This window comes from Stylophora pistillata, chromosome 8 (genome assembly GCF_964205215.1).
Source record: "Stylophora pistillata chromosome 8, jaStyPist1.2, whole genome shotgun sequence".
Lineage (NCBI taxonomy): Eukaryota > Metazoa > Cnidaria > Anthozoa > Scleractinia > Pocilloporidae > Stylophora > Stylophora pistillata.
In genome coordinates, this window is record NC_142526.1 from 21,621,768 (window position 1) to 21,640,858 (window position 19,091).

The 19,091-nt window shown below is 39.3% G+C and overlaps 2 protein-coding genes across 3 annotated transcripts; both read left to right on the forward strand.

The window, feature by feature from the left end:
* Positions 1 to 696: 696 nt before the first annotated feature.
* Positions 697 to 7,106, forward strand: LOC111344215 (C-type lectin domain family 4 member E). Its single transcript, XM_022951427.2, has 4 exons — positions 697 to 914; positions 3,401 to 3,666; positions 3,991 to 4,105; positions 5,435 to 7,106. Exons 1-4 carry the CDS (start codon positions 854 to 856, stop codon positions 5,809 to 5,811), a joined length of 819 nt encoding a protein of 272 aa, XP_022807162.2. The 5' UTR covers positions 697 to 853; the 3' UTR covers positions 5,812 to 7,106.
* Positions 7,107 to 12,225: 5,119 nt separating this feature from the next.
* LOC148725461 (lectin-like) lies at positions 12,226 to 16,601 on the forward strand. Of its 2 annotated transcripts, none has more exons than XM_088729435.1 (4): positions 12,226 to 12,361; positions 13,206 to 13,471; positions 14,920 to 15,022; positions 15,134 to 16,601. In XM_088729435.1, the coding sequence occupies exons 1-4, from the start codon at positions 12,283 to 12,285 to the stop codon at positions 15,568 to 15,570; spliced, it is 885 nt and encodes a 294-aa protein (XP_088585561.1). In that variant the 5' UTR covers positions 12,226 to 12,282; the 3' UTR covers positions 15,571 to 16,601. The 2 variants fall into 2 exon arrangements, with proteins under 2 accessions (XP_088585561.1, XP_088585560.1); XM_088729434.1 differs by lacking the exon at positions 12,226 to 12,361 and having other exon boundaries at positions 13,211 to 13,471; positions 15,134 to 15,597; positions 16,032 to 16,601.
* Positions 16,602 to 19,091: the final 2,490 nt, after the last annotated feature.

The window sequence follows — 19,091 nt, forward strand, 5'->3', positions numbered from 1 at the left end:
GATAGACAAAATGAAAAATGAATGAATAAATTCTTGCCGTTTTCCTTTGGCATGGTCTGAAGTGTAAATCTCTTCGATGTAAGCCGTGATGTTGTTTGGATAAACTAGTCGTTTCAACAAAAACAGTCATTGAAAACACTGAAAGAGCCTTCAGGCAAACATCATGATTTATAACGTGTAAACATTTATCTAACAAAAGGCCTGTTGCTGCTGGGATGAATCAGTGGAACGAATTTTTATTAGGATGATGATCCTCGCGACACAACTGAGGCATATGTAAATGTGAATAGCTTTAAAGTGATAGTATTACAAAAATAATTTGGTTATATCAACTAAGTTGAAATTATAAATTGAACTCCGTAGAGTTAAAAAGCTGACGTTTCGAGCGTTAGCCCTACGTCCTTCGATCTGACGAAGGGCTAACGCTCGAAACGTTAGCTTTCTAACTCTATATGGTGGCCAAATTACAATTTCAACTTAGTTGATATAACCAAATTACCTTGTTACCCCCACTGACGCAGCACCACAGTTTCTTTAGGAACTTATCCCCTTTATTACAAAAATAGTCTAGCAAATGACAAAAGCCGGTAGTAAAATGTGGGGTCTGCAGGGACTACTTCCGTTCATAAGTATATGCATTATTTTTGCCACTCTATCAGAATAACCAGCTGTTTCTTAAGCAATGAACAGAAAGTTAATTATTTTGTTGCAATAGGTAACGTCAGTGATATTTACTCCTGCTCAAGGTGATGAATTTGACAACAGTAAAATACATCAATAAAAACACGCTATTCAGTAACTAAGACTGCTGATATAGGAAGACCAAACCAGCGGAGACGATCCATGTTAGAGTATGACTTTCTCGAAACGTCAAACAGTAACTGTTCTGTTTGTTATCGATTTGTGGTGTGCTGGTAAGTTTTATTTGTTCTCCGTTTTCCCGGTGATGAATTTATACATTCGATAAAGACAGTCGTTCAAACTACACTTAAGGAACTCAAGAGTTTGGGTTACACATTACAGAGGGACATTACACCGTGAACAGTATTTGATATCATTGTGTATCATTGAACTGCAAACGTACATACGTGCAAAATTGTATGCAAAATCCAATTCTCTAATTGCGCAACGCGGCCATTCCCCGAAATATCTGAATAGGGAAAAATAACGCATAAAGCACAATGTGTTTTCCTTTCTTACTTGCACAAGGGTGAGATAAATAAGAGGAGGCATCTACAGACAAGTATGTTTATTCATTTTGTTGTATTCACTCCTGCATCACGTGTGTTATTTCTTGGTAACAAGAATATACTATTTGGTAATGCGTCTCGGTTGACACAAACAAACAAAGGCGAAGTTACGGTAATAAAGGTTCTCGAGAGGTTTATTTAATACTAGCAATAAAAATATATTCCCATCCTCCTCATAGATACTTTCTAGTTTACAAAGAAATGTTTCAATTAAATAACATTGCATTTCTTAGAAAACTCGTTGACTGAGAAAGCTAAAACATGGGGAACAGCGACCCATGCTTAAGCATTTAACTGAGAAACAGTTCAACCGTTGAACCAGCTAGGATAAAAAACTTTGCAATTTTCTAAATGTAATTATCGCAAAGAATTCTTATCATGATAAAGAGTCTGTCTCTTAAAGGAAGCCTCCGGATGATCCTGATGAAGCCCATATAAGCCGCGTCATCTTCACTGAAACATCGGTTTGAAACTCAAAAATATTATCACGATTGTTTAACATGACAGATTCAAAGCGGAATGTAAAAAGGCTAAAAAATTCATAATCTGATGTCTTTTTCAAATAATGGCACGTTTGTTTTTTCCTGAGTGCAATATGTTATATTTTTGCATCATGATGCAAAACTGAGAGCACATCAACATGGCTGACGCGAAATAGGATTCTTTATATAATAGAACCTAATGCGATTCACGTCACTAGTGATGGATCATAAATTCCCAAGTTCTTGTTTCACTACCGATGGCTATAACTTGAAACTGATGAAGATTCATTGTTGCTAAGTACTCATTCCATTTAGCGCCGGAATAGCCTGAAGGGACTCACAAACAAGTGTAATAAATAAACCATACATTCATTCATTATCAGCTAATAAGACCATGTATAACATAATCTCCTGAACAGAATCTTAGGCAGAAGGGAATTATCGCTGAGTAATTTAAGTTATTAGCTCAATTGAGTTTAGCTCTAGTTAACTGAGCTGATACGTGATATCATGAGTATTATTTCTAACTGTCTCCACTACTGATGACTACCCCCATCAAACTGATTGAGATTCATTATAGCTAAGTATTCACTTAGTTTAGCTGATAGCCTAAAAGGATACAAAAACAAGTGTAATAAGTAAACCGTTCGTTTACCACTAGCTAATAAGGCCCTTTATTATATAGCTGGCAGCGCAACGTCTTGTCCTTTTTCTAAGTTTTTACGGACCTCTACCTCGTCTCGTTTCATAAAAAAAAAGAACATGGCCAATATCCAGTTATCTTGACCTCACGCTTGGTTAATAACGCATATTTATAACAGCTTTTCTCAAAAGAAGAAGGAAATTATCGCTGATTGAAGTCATCACTTGAAAGTTTTTTTTGTCGCCTAAGGTAAAACGAATAAAAATGAGGTCATAAGAAAAAAGAAAAATGATGATAAGGCAAAAGCCTCGTCATTCGGAGGAACCGCTAAACATAACAACATTAACAGCCTTTTAAACCGACTCCTCCCCACAAAAATATTGATATGCATTGCGTAAAATGTATGTTAGGGTAATAAGAGTATTTAGCCTGATAATCGAATATTATTCGTCTGTCTGAATGGATTGTGTAGGCTTCAAATGTTGAAAGTCAGGGTAAGTGATATCAACTACTAAGCCTACGTGAGTCTTTATAGAAATCAAGTGTGTCTAAAGAGATCGTGAACAAGGAGTGGAACCCTATTAAGGATACTTACTTTTGTCCTTCCATTTTCAAAGAGTAAACCATGTTAAAACCACTTAATTGTTTAATTTTGCAGTCTCTTAACTTTCGCATGAACCCATTTTCACATCCATTTGACCTTTATAATTAATTCATAAGCGTCGTATAACCAGCAGTTGCTATGTCCATCTAGACTGAGCGCCTAATAAAGCTGTTTACCTGAAGATGGTAGAGAAACAACAGGACCAATATTTTTGCGATGAAGCATGATGACATAGCGATGTTACCCCGGAAAATGCGATCAGTTTTGTTGTCAGTGAATAAGGGGATCCCTTTACTACTGATACCCATTACCTCGATCTATTGAAGTGGTATGCTGGGTTAAGAGGGTTCCCAAATGTCCTTTTCAATAATGATATACAGCTTCGCTGCTTTCTCAGCCTTATTTCTCTTACATCTTACAGTGCTTTGCAAAGAGTACAGTCGCATGATAGTATTCAAGGAACCGGTGCCAAACAAAGCGCTGAACGGACACGTGATAAGACAGGAAAAAGTGTTCGACGAAGGAAGCTGTCGCGTATTCTGCTACTTGGAGCCAAACTGTGTGTCCATCAATGTAGGACCTCAAGAAGATGGCGGTAGAATTTGTGAATTAAACAGTAAAACGGATGACAGCCTATCACACTCAGCGGTGCTGCAAAAGAACCGATACACTTACTTTGGAATTGAGGTAGGTCGGACATAAAAGAATTGTCGCATCATTTTTTTTAGGGATTATAATAAATCTCTTATTAACCAAGCTTGCTCGGGACCGTACTGGAAGAATATCTGCCCTCGGTCTTTTTTGTAAGGACCTCGCTGCGCTCGGTCCGTACTGTCAAGACCTCGGGCCAATATTCTCCCAGTACGGCCCTCGCGCTCGGTTAATAAGATTTTTTGTACAAACCCGCTGCTCAGTGAATCTATTTATCTTCAGTACTTGTCACTGCGATATTTAAAACTGGCATCCTGGATGGTTGATTACTACATGTATTGATGCTATTTTCTGATCCAGAATCCTTGCCACAGCAACCCTTGCGCCGGAGAGGGTAAATCATGTCAAGCGGGATTCACTGACAAGGGCTTCCGATGTGTTTGCCGCGAAACGGGCGAAGAGGAAAACTGTAAAGGTACTTGTAGTTACCAATACTGTGCTGGTTGCCTCAATTTTTGATCAAGCTATTGCATATAAATTGTTTCCACCTTTTGATCTCTGGGAGCCACAAGTGTCTAATTTCTCCTGACTATATCACCCCCCAATCACATATTAGGGACCTTAAGAAACCACGACGGCGACGGCAACGAGGACGTGGAAAAACAAGAGATGTAATTGGCAAAACAATAGCTCAGCACGTGCGTTTTGAAACTTTGCAAAACGTCCTATGCAAAACAACAACGTGAAATCGCCAAAATTTGCGTTGTCTGCGAACCGAAACCGCGACAGCTAATTATTTGATTTCCCATTAGGAACTCAACGGCTACTTTATAAGTCATGCTGAAGTTGAGCTGTGGCGCTGTATGAGACAGTAAGCTCCTGCAGCCATTTTTGAAATTCTAACTAGGAGCAGAAATTCATTTTTCAATCGAAGTCTTTCTTGGCGTCGCCGTCGTGATTTCTTAAGAGGGCCTTTAAGCAAACCACGACGTCGACGGCAACGAGAACGTGGATAAACAATAGATCTAATTGGCAGAACAATAGCCCAGCACGTGCGTTTTAAAAATTTGTACATTTCTTAGCCGTCCTTTGCAAAACAACAACGTGCAATCACCAAAATTTGCGTCGTCTGCGAACCGAAACCGCGGCGCAAATTATTTTAATTTACGTTTGGAACTTAACGCTTCTTTTATGCGTTATGTTGAGTGTGAGGTCTGGCGCCCTATGAGACGGTAAACACATGCAGCCATTTTCGAAATTCTAACTAAAAGTAGAAACTCATTTTTTAATCGACGTCTTCTGTGGCGTTGCTGTCCTGACTGCTTAAGGTCCCTAAGGTCCATAATAAGGTCCCGAGAGTAAAGGAAATGATCCCCAACTTAAAAGGCTGTCGATTGTTAACTGAAACAGTTCTCCTTGTAAGCATCTTTAAAGAAAAGTATGGAGAATGTGCAATCTGCATGTTATGGTGTAAAGAGAAAATCCATAAAAATGTATCTGTTCGTCTTTAAAATCAACCTCAGTAAAGACAATGTAAGTAAGCATGTAAGTTTTGATGACGTACTAAAATTAACCCGTTAAATTCTCGCCCTTTCGATTTTAACACATGTGACAAAGCAGGAGGTCATCCTTTTGCCTTACAGGGGTTTCAATAATCGAATTTAAGCTTTCACGGCCAACAAGACACAAGACCAATTAAGGAGAGATGTATGAATTGTAATTCTATTTAGTGGAAACTCATGATAAAGAATAGAATTTGAATGATAATGAAGGCTCTGCTGTTTTATTACATTGATTTCATTAGTATGCCCTCCCAATTGGAAATCGTATGGAACATCATGTTATGCTGTATTCGCCACCAAGCTTTCCTGGCGAGACGGAGAAGCACACTGTAATTCAATGGATGCACGACTGGTGAAGATTACCTCTGAGAATGAGGTTGCCTTTATTCGGGGTGACGATCTTGGTGCCAACTCTCAAAATACAGCCTACTGGATTGGCCTTTATGAAAAAGAGTTCAATAATCATTGGAAATGGTCCGACGGAAGTGAACTGGGTGTGTTTACCGACTGGAATTTAGGAGAGCCAAACTTAGCGTCCAAAGCTTGTGCCGTGTTGTTTGATGGAAAGTGGCGTGACAGAGGTTGCTCAGATGAATACGAATTTATTTGTGAGAAATGATTAAAATCATTGGAACCACGGTGTACTCTGTTTTGGTATGGCTATGCTACAAGTACAGTGTGGGATGCGGCTCGAGACATTACACGCACTTCTTAGTACACCAATCACTGGCCTAACATTGAAAATCGGAGACAAGTGCCGCCGGCTTAGCAATACTCCTTTTAGCTTTAATTCGAGCGTAATTAAAGGCTCTGTTCTGTTTTGTTTTGTTATGACTCACAAACTTTGTCACGCGATTATAAAGAATAAAACAAAAAGGCTAACTAAAAATTGTGCTATCCAATAACCCAAACAGCTTAGAAACAATGAACACATCTAGCCATTAGCAAAATTCGCAAGAAGGATGTAACTCCATCAGTTTTTCGAAACGAATGCTCGTAGGTTCTTTATTTCGTGCTTGCCGCCTGACAATCTCGAGGGGATGCCTGTTAACAAGAAGAAAAGCAGTTTCATTCTAGGACACATCCAATGCAGCAGCAACTGATTCATAGCACTTTTTCTTAATACTTTTTCTGAAAATCAAAATAATTCCGAGTTTGGACTACTTTTACAAAGAACTGAATAACTGAAACAGAGAAATTAATCATCGCCGTTTACAGCGTTCGCATGGACATATATGTATGATAATCTCTCCATTGTAAAGCGTTGCATTCTTTGAGAAACCTGCCATTTTGAACAAAAAGCAGTAACTTTAATAATCAAAACTCTGAATTCTAAGTTATTTACTAGAATGAAACCCTCAAGGGGCTGCGAGACAAATAACAGTCAGACATTGCAAAATATGAAAGTCTGTCACGAAAAAAAAAAATGACTGCGACAACGTTGTTTAAGATGGTGATCACATCGGCTCAAAATAGGAAAGAGAAATTGTGAAATTTATTCTTTTTAATGGAAATATGGATACTCGCGAAAATTCCCGAGTCTAAGTCAAAAGAAAAATAAGAAAAACAACCAACCAAAGTGGGCTAATCATAAAGGAAACAAAATATGAACTTCATATATTCATCGTACCGGACACAAAATAGTTAGCATGTGTTATCAATGATGTTTTCACTTAGTCGTGAACCATCCAGAATCCATTTTTTTAGAAACAGGTGGCCGCCGGGCCTCAGGGCAACGATCCTTCAGCTTTTGTGGAGCCGAGGGCATGGAACGAGCTTTCAAAATCCACCTAGGGAAGCTACCTCGTTGAATAATTTTAAATAGAATTTATTGGAACTGTTTAAGGAATTTTAAGATTTCATTCTTCCAATCGTATATAAATTTATAGCTTTCATTACTATATTATAGTTTTATGTCCATGTTGATACTATTTTAAGTAATTAATTTATGACTGTTTTCTACCGCTTTGTGGCTGAAGAGTCCCTATGGGCTATGGGGGAGCTTCGATCAATAAATGTATGTATGTACTAACAACAACATATTGTGCCACATATCTATGTGACACAATAATCATTAAATATTTACACCAAAGTATTTGGGAACACTCAGGTAGAGATACCCTAACCAGTGTTACAGTTTCAAGTTAGAGAATGGATGGATCTAGACCGCTCTTGACATTCATTGCTCCGATTTTTTTCGAGTTGTGGTGCACTGGTAAGTTTTCCGGCATTCTAAAAAATGTACCAATTAGGTAATTAAAATAAATTGTTCTATAAACTGAAAAAAAATATATCGGATATAATTGGCAAGAAGAATAATCGGTTATGTTCTAGTTAGGCTAGTGTAGGTTACAGCAACAAATGGGGAAACAGAAGTTAGGCTGTTTAGTTGTCATTATTATGTATCATTATACTGCCTACGAGAATGAAACCAAAGCGAGACTACATCCTTTTTTCAGTTCTGTAATGTCACAGTGAGCGAATTCAACCTGGATTCCCCTAAGCATCCATAACGAAAAAAAGTGTGTACATTAGCTTGAGGAAATGAGAAAAAAACGTCAGGATCGAACTTCGTTAAAAAGGGAAAAAGCGTCAAACGCTTTCTTGTTTTTCATCTAGGTATAAATGATTCATTAAAACAAGCGAGCAAAGTTCCTTTTTCCATTGCGTCTTTTGGTCCCTGTAAACAGGAAGACTTTTTTTTACAATAAAATAATATTTTTAAAATTTAAGGTTACCGTGCACCTTCAGGGGTGTCTCGCGTGCAAGCGATGTAGCGCGTCCGGTTTAAACTGTAGATATCTAAACCCCTATGTTGTGTCGGTTTCATGATCTATTGTCGAATTTTTCACGACTTCTACATGCGAGCGCCCGAATCACCTTGTGAACGTTACATGTCAAAGTGAATTTTGTTTTGCGCTTATTTAATGTGTTCCTCCGTTTCCGGGGCCAAAGCGCTAAGAAAACGTGTCTGCGATTTGCCATATTCAATTTCAGTAAAAAGTTACCGAACATTTTTTAAATAGGATTAAAAAATGTGGAGTGATCGTACAAAAATCGCTCTTGAAAAAAAAGTATTTGGAAATAAAAAATTCGGAGACACGCGTTTTTGTTGTTGATATGTAAAACTAGCTACTGTCAAAATTTGAGAGCAATCGAACAAATTCCCTTTGACTTGTAGCTCTGAAAAGGTGACTTTCGAGAAACATGCCCTAGAACCGTTCCCACAAAATTAGATTCTCAAACTAATCCTGATATTCGTTAAGTTGGATCTCTAAGAGGTTTATGAAAACTTGCCACCTATAACCTACATGCAAGAGGAAAGAGATAAAAAAAAAATCATAATGTAATCAGTATGACGTTTTGTTATTTAAAGTTCCACATCGTCCGTCGGTTGTATGTCCGATTCTCCATTAGGTCAAAAGAACTGAGGAATGGATTGTGCTCCCTCTTAAATTCTCTGGTGGTTTTTATTAAGTTAAACATTTTCCTTCTTTGCCCACCCTGATCCCGTCAAGGAGAACGGAAAAAAAAAAAAGCCGGTAGTCTACTTACCTACTTCAGAACTTCAGGGCGAATCTTTTGTTTCAAGGAAAAAAATTCTCTTCGGTAATTTTCACGGTAATGAAGGCACTAAATACCACTTGAGAACAATCAAGACAAAAATGAGAAATCCATGACAGATTTTTAAACATTGCTTTGATGCAATCCCCTTGTCGTTTAAGGAATTATCTATCAAACAGCTTTGTCGGTTTAAATGACTGAATGTTAGCCCCGCTATTTTTGTGTCTGTATTTTAATGAAATCGTAAGGCAAAAGTATTCACGAATAGACCCATCCCGACAAAATAGAGAAAGAGAAAAAAAAAGAACTAAACTCTACTGCTCCGTCATCTTGATCTCCTAGCCGTGACTAAAGGAAGTTTCCGTTGTGTGGAAGTTCAACTCGAATGAGATATTCCCCTAAACGATATGGTGTACTTAGCTTTCCTAACTTTCCAAGGCTCTCACACTGTTTAATTCGATGTTAGATCTTGAGCGATCTCTTTTTGACGATGAACTTGCAAACCTGGTCGTCCATGGCTTTTCAAGTTTCAGTTTTTGGCGTATCATTTGAATAGCTTTTCGATAATTCTCACTCAACGTAAGACAGATAATCGGGTTGCATGCACTGTTCAAGTGACCAAGAAAAAACTGCAAGAAGAGAATCTCACATGGAGTAACCACATTCCAAAACTCCTGTAATGGTATAACGAGGAAATACAACATCCAGCATAGAAGGAAAGCTGTTATTACGGCCAGGATCATATCATTCACCTTTCTGGTCGTGGCTGATACGCAATCCCCTGTGACATTGTCAATCAGGCCATGGCGACGCCTTAAGAAGACCGCAATCACAGTGTATAATGTGATTATGATGAGTAGAGGCAGACCATAGAATGCAACCAGCATAGACTTGTGATACGACTTTCTTGATCGCTCCGTTTGGAAGCTGAGAGAGCTAATCCAAAAACAGCCCAGCTCGCCGGACTGAAATCGAATCGTTTTTACGCCGTAGAACATCGGGGATTGCGCTGCTAGCGAAACCAGCCAAGTGTCGCACAGTAAGAGGGTGGAGAGCTTCTTCGAGATAACAGCTCTAAAGGAAACGTCACCACAAGGAACCTCTCAAAGGCGATAAGAACAACTGTCAGGATTGATACGCATATTGAGATTTCTTGCGACATTGATACAAATATACAAAGAATAAGTCCTAGCGTTCCCTTGACCAGACCAGCCATTCAAGGCTGACGAGAATACGAGCGATCATCCTTGGCAGGTAGACTACAGTGATAAGAAGACCTGCGAGCACCATGTTCATGATGCAGCAGTTGATTGCGGTCTTCATGTTTTTGCTCTTGAAGTAGATGAACGCCAGTAAAGTGTTACCTGTGATGGAAGTGCCGATCACGAGAACGTAGGCAAGGACCATGAACACCTTTAAAACGAGGTTGTTCGTAAGAGTGAAGCAGAGTACGTCTGTTATATCAAAAGTTTTCTTGGAGTCATTAATGATGACACTTAAACTTAAGTTTGCCATATCACACTAACTGATTAACGAATAATCGTGAACAAAAAACGAAAATCGGGTTCCTCGATTGACCGTCGTATGAATTTGAAGCATTTAATTCTGCCCCAAGTTTGCTCCCATTTGGTTAAATACAGCTGCTTACATGCATAAGGCGGTATTCAAAAACAAAAAGAAAAAATGAAAAAGAATCAGAATAGAGGCAAAAAATGTCTGTTTTGGATGGCATTCACAATTCTTTCATTTTCAGTGTTCTTTTGTAGTGCAATTTAATTGATTTTATCCGAATAAAGGGAACAAAACCTGGTTCAAAAGGACTGGAAATCTCCAGATTTAAACAAGAAAATTACATTCCAAATGCTGTCTTGAGAATTTTTCTATATGGTATTGACGAGTGTTGGGAAGACTAGAGATCTCAATACGAAAACAACAACAACAAAAAAAAAAATACCCAAATTAAGAACGCTTTCTATACAATCGACGTCGGCATTGTGTGAAAGTTCAGTTGTCTTAAAACATATAAAGCTGTCACCACTGACATTTCTTAACAAATAACTTCTAAATAAATCCTTGGAAAGCAGAATTTTGTTACTCTAGATGGAAAAAGCAATTTTGATAAGGAAATGGTAACGATGAACGATGCAATTGTTTTTTTTACAGAGAATCATGGGTTTCTGGTAAAAAAAAGACTCAATTAGTTAAAAAATTGATGCTCAGCGATAATGGTTCGTAAGCTTTCGACGTGAAGAGGCTAGCTTGAGATGAATTCTCAGAAAGGACGTAATCTATACTAATGCTCATAGTATTACTAATGCTATTGGTATTGTAGCAGTCTGGTTTTCGATCAATATCGAGTGAGCGTTTTGGGCTGAAGAACACTGTAAAACGCTCGTTGGACTGTAAAGAAAACAAGGCTAACAAGAAGTATCTGTTTCTCTCACCTGTTCGCACTGCGTTGTCTGAGGAAGTCAGGTGTTTTGGAAAGGGAGTTAGTTATGGTGTATTCCAGCCTGATTCGCTCAGTTTTGGAGTGTGCCTCCCCAGTTTGGGCGAACTTGCCTGATTATCTTAGCCTCCTAATTGAGAGTGAGCAGTCAAAAGCCTTAGAAATAATCTCTCCTGGGCTTCCCTACAGGGACGCACTTGTGCTGTGTGGTCTTTGCGCTCTCTCTGATCGGCGTACCCCTGTATGCACTAAGTTTATCCAGAGAGTTCGGGACACTGGTGTCCTTGCTAACTTGCTGCCGCCACATCGCACAACTGTGTCCCATGGATACAATCTACGCTCGGGCACTCTTAGGGATGTTCCCGCTATGGCTTTTACTAACCGTCTCGATAAATTTATTACATATAGATATTCTTAGTAAAATTTTTCATGTTATTGTATAGATATGATTTGTATCCCGACCACTCTTGTAATTTAGCTGTAAGCTACAAAAAAAGTAATTAAACTGATTATTATTATTATTATCATTATTATTATTATTATTATTATGATAAAAGATCAAAGTAAACGTCGAGTACGTCCCTAAGAATGAAAAAGCGTCATGTTATGTTCCCTATCCCTAGGTGATGCAAATTAGTCAAAATAGAATTTACTTGTAAATTAAATCATTTGATATGTTTACTGTAACTCGAGAGGGTGTTTGGAGTCATTTATCAACAGTAGGGGGTAATGAAAACAATAATAATGCTAATAATATTAATAATATTTCATAATACACTGTGGTTTTATCAGAATAATCAAGAGAGGAGAAGAGTAAAAGAAGGGAAGGGCTGAAAAAGAAAGAGTTAAAGAATAGGTCTAAAATGCTCTAAATGATAATGAAAGTGAAAGTTGACAGAAAATGCAGATTACCTCATTAAGAATTAAACACAATCCTCCATGTCGATATGCCCTCTATCCCTACCATTGACAGGTAAATTTGCAAAAATAACAAACGTGCGTGGTAAATTATTAAACATATTTAACTTTTCTCGAGGTGTTGGGAAGTACCTCTCAACAGAAGTGAGAAACGATTTTATGTTCAGAATGACCTTTTCCAAGCTGTTATTTTCAACCTCAGGAAGAACCTTCTGTTTGTGTCTGCTGGTGATCTATGGTAGGTGGGATTTTGACAGACAGATTGTTGTCTTACGCCAAATTTAACTATCAAACAGGCTTAATGTATCAATTTTGTTCCAAAATTGCTTTCTCGGTTGCAAATTATGGTTAACTTCATTGATTCTGGACTGGAATATTTCTACAATTCTGAAAACGTGAGCAACGAAAAAAGAATTAATTTGGAAAACGGGCGAAGTTATGGGGAAAAATATCGTGCTACTTCAACGGACGAGTCAAATATTTCTTTGATCATTAAGTAGAGGTTACTGAGAATTTAATGAATTCGGCCCGCCTGATGTTGAGAGTCAGCTCATATTCGTCCGACAAAATTATCGGAAACACAAACTGCAATAATTTTATTGTCAGTGTTGAGATAAAGTTGCATAAAAAATTGTTCTCCTCATTTTTGGCACTTAGCAATCTTGGTATAATATAACCAATTAATTGGTTTGCTGGTTCCAATTAACAATTATTTTTTGTAAATGTCCTTCTTCTATTCCCCCCGATTTCAACTGAAGAAAATAATCCAACAGAGCACTTTATTAAAACATCCAAGCTGTTCACTCCGACGGGAATAAAACGATCGAATATAAAACTTTGTTTATGACCATGCAAAGGGACCACAATTTCACATTTTCAGGTCAGTCCTTTTTTTTTTACAAGACGATTATATCCTTCGTGTCATTTTGGCTGTGGGTTAAGTCCCCCGGTTTAATAATGGGTGCCGGCGAAAGTTGATATTTCTGACACTATATCTTTATTCTGATGAAAAAAGCACGCTTCTGAGGCCAATTGGTAAGGGCAATGTAACAGCTAAATGTGTATACCTATATTTCATGCAGTGCTGTCAACAGATTACAGCAGAATCTTGATATTCAAAGAGCCCATATTCAATAAAGCACTCATGGGCCACACCATAAGAACGGTGAAAGTGTATGACGATGGGGGCTGCCGAGTGATGTGCTATATGGAACCAAATTGTGTGTCCTTCAATATTGGACCTTCAGATGACGAAACTCATACATGTAACTTGAATAATGGAACAGATGACAGCGTATCACCCCCTAGTTTGGTCGATCGACCACATTTCTCCTACAACGGTGCTGAGGTAAGCTATTTGGCTAGATACCGTGACAATTCAGTAAATATCATGAATACCTGAGGGCTTGTGTATAGGTTGAACAAGGAGAAGGAATGTTGAAAATAGTCAGTGCTGTAGGTTAGGCACTGCGCAGAGTCCCAGTCAATGTTGTGGTTGGTAAGTCGATGGTGTTCAGCAATGTGATTGCTGACATCACCTTTCCTCGTCGCCCGTCTGTGTTCAGTCAGTCGTGTTGTGAGGTTTCTGCCAGTCTCACCGATGTAGGAGGCTTGGCAGTCGGAACAATTGATCTTATAAATCGTTCCCTGTCTGTTCCTCGGTTCGTCTTTGTCTTTAACGTTGGTTAGTAACTGACGTAGTGTGGTGATGGGTTTGTGGGCGACGCGGGTATTGAAGGGTAGTAAGATGCGAGAGATGTTTTCAGACATGCCTTTTATGTACGGTATGGTTGCTGTAGTCGTAGGGGTTGCGGTGTCGTTTGTTTCGGTAGTGGTAGTGGGTCGGTGAGTGTTTCGTCGGATGAAGTCGTTGTTGTAGTTGTTCTTCGTAAAAACACGGTGAAGGTATTTGTTCTCGTCGGATAAGCTGTCTGTCGAGTCGCATACTAGTTGTGCGCGTCGTGTTAGAGTTCTGATAGTTGTAGCTTTGTGTGATGTAGGGTTGTAGGATGACTCGTCTAGTAATCTGTCGGTGTGTGTCGGTTTCCTGTAAACTGTCGTCCGTAATGAGTTGTCGTTGTGGCTTACCAGGCAGTCTAGAAAAAGAAGTTTGCCATTTTCTTCGACTTCTCTGGTAAACTGTATGTCAGTGTTTTGTTCATTAAGGTTCATTAAGTTTATTCGTTCTTGTCCGAGAATACTAGAATATCTATTCATTTCTTGATTATAGAAAGGTAGCAAATTCTCCTCACTTATTTTAAGACCATGAATATTGGTCCGGCCGGGTCTCGAACCATCGACCTCCCGCACAACACAATCCGGCGCTCTAACCAATTTAGCTAACCGGGAGGCGGTTGTAGTGAAATGGAGGAAATGATGTTAAAAACAAAAGGTACTTCTCTTTGTTTCAACGTCAGAGTTTACCCTTAAAATGTAAAATCCTTTACGAGTTCTAAAAGGGTCTAGGGATTCTAAAGTCTCTTATCCCTTGAATTTCTAGAGTGACTAGAATGTAATTTCTCCTTACAATAATTAAAACCCCTAAATCAACTTTTAAAATCGTGACAATAAAGTAAATAGTAACCAACCACAAGGTGCCTTGCTAGCGCCAATAAAATGGGTTAAATACCAGCATGGAGAATACACATGCTGATTTTAGGGTGTAAAGGGTTAAAAGCGTAAAGAAATTAAACATTTCAAAGAAGAATATGGAATCACTGGGATTCTAACTATTTAAAAATAAAGTTGCCAATAGGTGTAACAATAGATGACTTTGTTTCTTTCTTTTGAAAATAGAATTATTGTCTTGGGGATCCTTGCCCAGGAGAGAATTCAGTTTGCCAAGTAGGATTCACAGAGAGAGGCTTTAGATGTGAATTCCTTGTGCAATGCAGTGAAGGTGAGCAGTGTACTGATGAACTAGTGCTTTCTGACCTAAAGAATGAATTGATTTTCATCGACGTGAATAAAATGGAATTATTAAAACTTTAATTTTGTTCTCCTCCCTCAGGCTTTCTTCAGGGCGAGGCTTCTCTCAGTGGTTCATGTTATAAGCTCATCACCGAACTCGAGACTTGGAACAACGCTGAGGCCAAATGCAGAAGTTTCGGAGCTCATCTTGTAAAGATCGAATCAGCTTTCGAAAACAGCTTCCTGACTCGGACCTTTTTCAAAGGAAAATCGGGAACTTATTGGATCGGACTGAGCGACCAGGTGCATGAAGGAAGGTGGATCTGGACCGACGGTAGCTCACTGGAAGCCGATGATTATAGCCCTTGGGGACGTGATAACCCCAATGACCTCGGTGGGACTCAAAATTGTGGACAGATTGTAAAAGGCGACTTCAATTTAGGATTTTTTCGGTTCAGAGATTATGAAGACGGAGAGTGGAACGACTTCGCGTGTGATTTTTCTCTTGGTTTTATCTGCGAAAAGAAAATCGAATGAGAAGAGAATGAGTGGCAAAGACACCAGGTAGTTGAATTTCCGTTGCTATTTAGGATGACTGAGCCTGTAGCAGTGTAACTTTTTTAAGTTGCTCTCTTTTCAATGGGTATCAATTTTTATCAAAATCAAACAAAGTTTCTTTAACCGAAAATTGATAGAGCGTACCTAAATTTCCACTGTTTCGCTTTCTACCGGTTAATTAGGACCGAGGGCCGGATGGCAAAACGTTGCAAAACATGAACCAATTTACAAATGAATAAAATTCCATTTATTCACAGCGCCGACAATCGTTATGAATTACTATGCTTATTCAACATACTCTAGCCATTACACCCACAGCAATCGCTGCGGATACTTCTGGTATTACACCACAGACACAAACACCATCTTCGTACCAAATCATACCAATTTACCTTAAATTTTGTGATTATGTTATGAGTACCGTTTCTTGTTCTATGTAGTCCTACAACGCCAGAGAGAGTGGAAAGTCCAATGCAGTCGCAGCAGCTATTTCATACCACTTTTATTCTGATTCCTAAGGAACCGGTCATTTTTCATCGCCAAGAGATGATAGATAGATAGATAGATAGATAGATAGATAGATAGATAGACTGATGGACTGATAGATAGACTGGTTTATTAAAATCACATCGCAGTAAAATACTGAATTGCGCAATTTTTACAAGCTACTACTATACAAAAATAAAATATGATGACTTAAAGTTCTATTAAAAGTTCTATTACATCTCAACTTGGGTTGGTTTCAGCCGCACCCTTCACGAAAAACTAATTAGCAAAACGCTTTGTCTTGGCTGCTGGTACATTGTACGTTCTTTGGTACCTTAAATTATAATGAGGGCTATGGGCTTCAGGAATCAAGTAATGTAGTTTACTGTTGTGATTCTCGCTGATTGATCTAAATAAAGACTTTGTAAAGTCTTCGTGATGTTCCCTGATAGAAGTCAAACAAGCGCGCTCTAACGCTTCCCCGTACGGCATTCTAGGAAAAATACACGCCAGAGCTTTTCTGAACTCTTTTTATATAACTCTGACTGTAAATACTGAGGTAGAGAATAATGGAACACAGGGCAAGCGTAATCAAGGGAGGATCTAATACATGCGCAGTAGTAGGCAACAAGATCTTCGGCTGGAACACGCGCACGTGTAAGTTGCACAAGGAAATAAATTTTCCTAGCTGCTTTCTTAATTTAACTATCTACATGAACGTTCCATGTTAGTGTGTTGTTGATGGTAAGGCCAAGAAGCTTACTAGAAGTAGTTGCTTGGATCTGAGTCCCATCAACTACAACTGGGTCGAAATGTTCCGGGGGACGACAGAAACTGATAGTAAGCTCTTTAGTCTTCTCAAGGTTTAGGAATAAGTTGTCTGCTGACCAGTCGGAAACATGGCCCACTGCTTCTTCTGCTCTACTTTATTGCCCCTTCGGTACTTTTTCTGACAGGGTGGTATCGTCTACGTACTTCCACATTCCAAAGGACGCACTGGGGATTAAGAGGCGTTACGATAAGTGATACATTTAGTATCGCAAGGGTTTTCGGGTGTCGGTATTACACCCGCTGTAGGCCAGCGGACAGGGAGTCTTCGCGGGCACACGATGGAAGCCGCTAGGGCGTAAAGCTTCCTGTGTTTTGGAGCTAAAATAAAGGACTTGTCTTAGCAATGAGTTGCCGTAACAAAAGGCCGTTGATCATAAGCGAAAAAAGCCAGGACCCCAATTTGGTCCCTTGGGGGACACCCACTGGTACCGCACCCCATTCAGATATACAGTCGCGGCTGAGTTTAACCTTGGCTTTGGTAGGTTGTGTTGGCATAAGTTTAAGCATAATTCAGCAAAACGAGCATTATTTTCAGCTTTTATTTCAGTTTAGCACTGCTGGCATAACCCGAGCTTTTATGAGTTGAAAACAAAAAAAAACCATCATAGCTCTAGAATAATTCAGTTTATATTTTATTTTTTAATTGTTTTTGGAAAATATTGAGGTCTGTGCTAAGGCCCATGGTCAAATATGGTCCGCAGGCGGCAGAGGTCACCCTGTGCATAAGATTGAGACTCAGGCCACCACGCTTATGGCTCGGCGGCTCGGCCCCTCAGGCCTCAGATCAAAGATGGCGTCGTTCTCGAGTAGATCCACTTCCACCACTTCAAGCACTTCCAGTGCCGTACCGAGAGCTTTAATCTATAGAGAACGTATCATTTGTATCATTTGTTAATCATTTGGCTTTACGAGGTGCGCACATGCGTATTTGGGATGCTAAAGACTGTAAGACTGGAAGGTGGACTATGTGAATGTTCATTAAAGTCAAAATTGATAGAGTTAACCTACTGATGATCTTCATTTTCCTTAAAATCAGTGTAAAATGTAAGTAGCATAATTTCGGTGACAGAGAGCATAATTTTCAGAAAGTAGCATAATTTTGGCATAATTTCTAAAAAATATGAGCACTGCTAAAAGCATAATATGCTTTTTTTTCGAGCACAATCTACCAAAGCCTAGTTTAACCCTCTGGGACCGATCTGACAAGAAGTCCAGGATCCAATTAACGATACTATTGGGGACCCCAACCACCCTAAGTTTGGCCGCCAAAGCTCCGTGATCGATGAAATCAAAAGCCTTGCGGTAATCAAAAAGAAAAGCACGCACAGATGCACTATTTCCGTCTGTTGCTTGGAGCCACTCATGGATCATACTTAACAGAGCGAGGTCAGTGGATGAGCCTGATACAGTGCCAAACTGATTTGAATCGGCTATCCTCTCTAAGGCTGGTCTTATGTAATCTGATACTACGAAGTCCTCAGCGACCTTGGAAAGCGATGCGGTTAGCGAGATCGGTCTAAGTTCCTTTTTTGGGATCTGCGACTTGTTTTACTTTCGGGAGAGGAGTGACATTCGCATGCTTCCAAACAGATGGTAAGTTCTGCTCTTTGTATGATGAGTTAAGTATGTCAGCTATTGGTTGGTATAGCAGTTCCGCGTACTCCTTTAAGCACCAGTTGGACAGGCCGTCGGGGCCTGGGGCCTTGTGTTTATTCAGATGCGACAAATTTCCATAGACACGCTCTGGAGTGACTTCCAGAAACTCCGGGTTGTCCTCTAATGGTAGCGGGTAGACGCCGGACTCTCGATCTAATGGCTGGAATTGACGCAACGGTTCTAATAAGGCCTCATTAATACCGTTAGCGATTTGAGACGGGGACAAGTTCTCAAAATCCGGAAGGTTCAGGGCGTTAAGAAGGTTCACATTCTGACTCTTTGCGCCACTAAGCTTGTTAACCTCTTTCCACCACGAACGAGGGTTTATGCCTTTAAGATCTTGAACTTTGCAAGCGTAGTATTTCCCCTTACGTAGTTTCCTTTCTTTGTTAACAGCATTTCTGTAGAACCTGTATGCCAGGCCTTGCCTGTTGGAATAAAAGGCTTGTTGACGCTTGCGTATAAGCTCTTTCAGCCTCACTGAGATCCAGGGACAAACCTTTGGGTGAACGCGAATTGACCTTTCG

Excerpts from the sequence above, each read along its gene's own strand:
- LOC111344215 (XM_022951427.2), top strand. The coding sequence starts at position 854 with ATGACTTTCTCGAAACGTCAAACAGTAACTGTTCTGTTTGTTATCGAT. Across the intron at positions 915-3,400 it reads TATCGATTTGTGGTGTGCTG|TGCTTTGCAAAGAGTACAGT; the intron begins GTAAGTTTTATT and ends TACATCTTACAG. Across the intron at positions 3,667-3,990 it reads ACACTTACTTTGGAATTGAG|AATCCTTGCCACAGCAACCC; the intron begins GTAGGTCGGACA and ends TTTCTGATCCAG.
- LOC148725461 (XM_088729435.1), top strand. The coding sequence starts at position 12,283 with ATGTTCAGAATGACCTTTTCCAAGCTGTTATTTTCAACCTCAGGAAGA. Across the intron at positions 12,362-13,205 it reads GTGTCTGCTGGTGATCTATG|TGCTGTCAACAGATTACAGC; the intron begins GTAGGTGGGATT and ends TATTTCATGCAG. Across the intron at positions 15,023-15,133 it reads CCTTGTGCAATGCAGTGAAG|GCTTTCTTCAGGGCGAGGCT; the intron begins GTGAGCAGTGTA and ends CTCCTCCCTCAG.